This window comes from Microtus ochrogaster, unplaced genomic scaffold, assembly GCF_000317375.1.
Source record: "Microtus ochrogaster isolate Prairie Vole_2 unplaced genomic scaffold, MicOch1.0 UNK8, whole genome shotgun sequence".
NCBI lineage: Eukaryota > Metazoa > Chordata > Mammalia > Rodentia > Cricetidae > Microtus > Microtus ochrogaster.
The window spans coordinates 1,595,786-1,599,487 of record NW_004949106.1 but is presented as its reverse complement, the minus strand read 5'-3'; the positions used below and the strand labels follow the sequence as shown (position 1 = coordinate 1,599,487).

The window sequence follows — 3,702 nt, the reverse complement described above, 5'->3', positions numbered from 1 at the left end:
CAGAGATTCGAGTTGCCTGGCAACCTTCCGGGTACCGGATCTACGGGCGGCCACGCCCGGCCACGCCTAGCCACGCCCACTCTGCTCTCCGCAGCAGCGCGTCCCGCCCCTTCCGGCTTCCACTTCCGGGGACCAGCGGCTTCGCGCCGCCTCCTCGCACTCCGATTGGCTGTGGCGTCGGTCGCCAACCGCCGCGGAGTTTGAATCGGAGGACGGGTCGGCTGGGCGGCCGAGCTCCCGGGGCGTGAGGCGGTCTCCCAGGCTTCAGGGGCGGTGAGTCGGCGCCTGTGAGGCCGCTGCGGCCACCGCCACCGGCTTGCAGGTCAGTGCCTTCCCCGAGGAACGGGATTTGGGCTCCGGGGCCGGCGCGCCGAGCGCTCCCGGCGGGCTCGAGCGTCCGGCCGGCTCGGCTCGGATCTGGGACGCTGTCTGGGATGAGATGGAGGATCTCATCCGGGAGCACGGGCGGCGGGGTCTGGTTTTCGGGGAGGGGAGACCGCTGCTGCACGAGAGTGGCCGGGGGATAACGGAGGAGTCCTGAGGGCGGAGCAGGCAGCCCGGTCCCCTTGTTGGCACCGCACACATCCGTTCGCCCAGCACCTACGAGGTACTTAGCCTTTATTTCCTTGCGCTTTGGAGCTGGGACCCCCAAAAGAGTCGTAACCGTTGCCCGGGGGATAACGGAGCAGTCCTGAGTGCGGAGCAGTGTGTTAGGGGTGACAGTTTATTGGCTATGTGCTTTTTTATAGTCTACTGTTTATGGGATACTAATCTTTGATTTTGAATTTTCTGGTCTGGGATTATTTATTGCCTGTGTTCTTTTGGGTTTAGTTAACCTCTTTAGGTGGGTGTTTTCCTTCTTGTATATAGGGCTATATTTATTTGTATAAATTAAATATATTTATTTGGTTTTTCTCATGGGATGTCTTATTTTCTCCTTCTGTAGTGATGGAAAGTTTTGCAGGTATAGTAGTCTGGGCTGGCATTCACAGTCTCCATTGAGAAGTCGAGTGTGATTCTAATAGGTCTGCCTTTGTATGTGACTTGGTCTTCTTCCCTTGTAGCTTTGAATATTCCTTCTTAGTTCTGTATGTGACGAGGGGACTTTCTTTTCTGGTCCTGTCTGCTGTTCTGTATATTTTTTTTCTGGGTCCTGTCTGGTGTTTTGTATCTTGATGAGCATCTCCTTTAGGTTAGGGAAATTTTCTTCTATGATTTTTGTTGAAAATATTTTCTGTGCCTTTGACCTGGGTTTCTTCTTTTTCCTCTGTACCTATTATTCTTAGTTTTGGTCTTTTCATCGTGTCCAGTAGAGACGGACGATGGGGTATTCTGAACATGGAAGGCTCATTAAGAAAGTGACATTTGAGCGAAGGCTTGTGACAGCATGGCTCTAATCTCTGCTCTTCCCTGTAAAGATGCTTGGGATGGTATTAGGTATGGTGTTACCTCGATGAATGAGAATCTCATCCTGGATCCTTAAATCTGCAGACTCGACATAGACAGAATTGCAGGGGTCTGGCTGTCGTCTTCCGGCCTATGTAGGACCAGTTACAGGATGTGCAGAGTTGGAGGAGAATTCGAGGGAGGACGATGAGGATGGCAGGAATCTAGGGATTCTTGTGATGGACGTGAAAGGCGAACTGAGAGAGTCCTGTGGACTCAAAGCAGGTAGTGGTGGAGCAGCTGAGTCTGGGGCAGGTGACAGGTTTCTATAGGTACAAGCAGGTGGACACAGGAAGGCTCCTGGAGGGAGTGTAGGTTTGGGAGGTCTCCCCCATTTAAACACAAAGGTCAGCATCCTTGCACCCCAGTTAAGGGCTCTCTGGTCTGTTTTCTCTGCCCAGGCAGCACTGACCAAGGTCAGCATCCCTGCACCCCAGTGAAGGGCTCTCTGGTCTGTTTTCTCTGCCCAGGCAGCATTGACTCCTTCTCTGTTATCTTGTGTGATTGTCAGTATTCTTGTCAGATTGCATAATTATGTATCCTCCTGTTCCTATTATGCTGTAAACCTAGTAGACCATAAATGTAGTAGACGTAGCTAAGCTTATAGTTTCCCGTCTATTCTCCAGCCCTCTTCCACTCCTGTGTTAGTTATTTCTTTTGTGCTCCCGTTAAACCCCTCTTACCTAAAGTTCCACGTTTGCCCAATAGCAGAACAGTGCCCATCTCTGGCTGGATATTTCTTCCATGGTAGCAGGGACCCTATCCTGCCACCTGCCCCTACATGTTCGTGCCTGCCAGGCGTACGATACAGGTTTGAGTGGGAAAACAAAGTATTTACCTTTTTGGAATTTATTAGTTCTCCTGATCATATAAATTCCTGTTTTCAGGTTTTATGCAAAGGCTTTTGTAAATATTTGTGTGCACAGTTTATTTTAAGTTATGGTGGCTTCTCTTTAGAATGTATTAGTTTGCTCTTATTTTACTCTTAGTAACCAATAACTAACTAATAGTCTCCTCCATCCTTTCTTCCTTTCGTTTAGTGATGGAGTACCCAGTGATGGAAGCTGCCGCTATTACTTCAGGAATCAAGAGACGAGTGAAAGACAGAATTGCAAAGACAAAGTTAAATGTTTCTCTTGCTTCAAAAATCAAAACAAAAATATTAAGTAAGCGCCATTCATCTTTAACTCCACTTACCTTTGGCTCTCTGAAGATTTCGCTCATTCACTACTAAAATGTCAGCTGGTACCTTTTCCATTTGCTATTTCCATGGCCTCCAGCTCCTCTGCTGAGTGGGAGCTAATTTACCCTTGCTGACAGCTGAATTGTAAGCTGGGGGGGGGGGGACGGGTCCCACTCGAGGCAGCTACCTCTTAGCCTGCGAAGACAGCACCAGTATGGCTTCTCTGGAGAAGAGCTAAAGAGAGTAAAGATTTGGCCTGGCGTGTGCTGTGGCAGGCAGGGAGTAACCTAGAGGTTCTTGGCCACGAGGAGTGTGGTAGTCCGTGGTTTCCTATAGGCCAAGGCTAAGACAGCACTTGTGCTTTGGAAATGAGATTTTTATTAGTGCTGGCAGTAAGGTGTCAGGAAGGCAAACAAACAAACAACCCCCCCCCCCAAAAAAAAAACCTATGGAGGTGGGAAACTCCCCAAATTAAACTTTTATTGCTCCCACAGATTATCTCAGTCATTTATACCCATGTTAGCTACATGGGACACTACCTTCCATAGTGACATATCGTGCTGATGTCACACCCAAGACTCCTAAATATCTTGAAATCATGACAGACACCTATCAGGATCTGTAGGAAGATCGTGTGAATTGCCTTCCTCCCCTAGTGACCTGTCTTCCTTCATTTGTCAAGACTGTTTGGAAAACAGCAAGAAGCTGTTATTCTTTCTGAGCCTCTGAAAATCCTGCAGCTGCGGTCTGTTTCTCTGGGGTATGCCAAGGAGGGCCGAGTGGGGTACTCTGTGCCATAGACGGTCCTGCTGTGGAGTCTTTTCCTGAAGATTTCCAGACTTTCTCTGAATATCTAAAAAAGATATATTTAACAGAGGTGAATCACAATTTTAAGGCTAGCCTTTGACTACATAGCAAGGCCCGTTCACAAACTCTTTGTGTGTATGTGTGTACTGTGGAGTAGGTAGGTTTTTGGCATGTAGTAGAATCTAAATTCTAATTATATTTAACTATACTAAAGGGATATAATACTTTTTTCTTTTTCCTTTCTTTCTTTGTGGTTTTTTTGAGAC

General features: G+C 48.0%; 1 protein-coding gene across 1 annotated transcript in view; it reads left to right on the top strand.

Moving 5' to 3' along the window:
• The first annotated feature begins 274 nt into the window (after nucleotides 1–274).
• Nucleotides 275–3,702, top strand: part of Sgo2 (shugoshin 2) — a 23,768-nt gene continuing 20,340 nt past the window's right edge. The window contains exons 1-2 of the mRNA XM_005366347.3: nucleotides 275–322; nucleotides 2,487–2,612. Of these exons, the coding sequence (XP_005366404.1) occupies nucleotides 2,489–2,612 (124 nt within the window). The 5' untranslated portion in view covers nucleotides 275–322; nucleotides 2,487–2,488. The remainder of the gene's footprint in view (nucleotides 323–2,486; nucleotides 2,613–3,702) is intronic.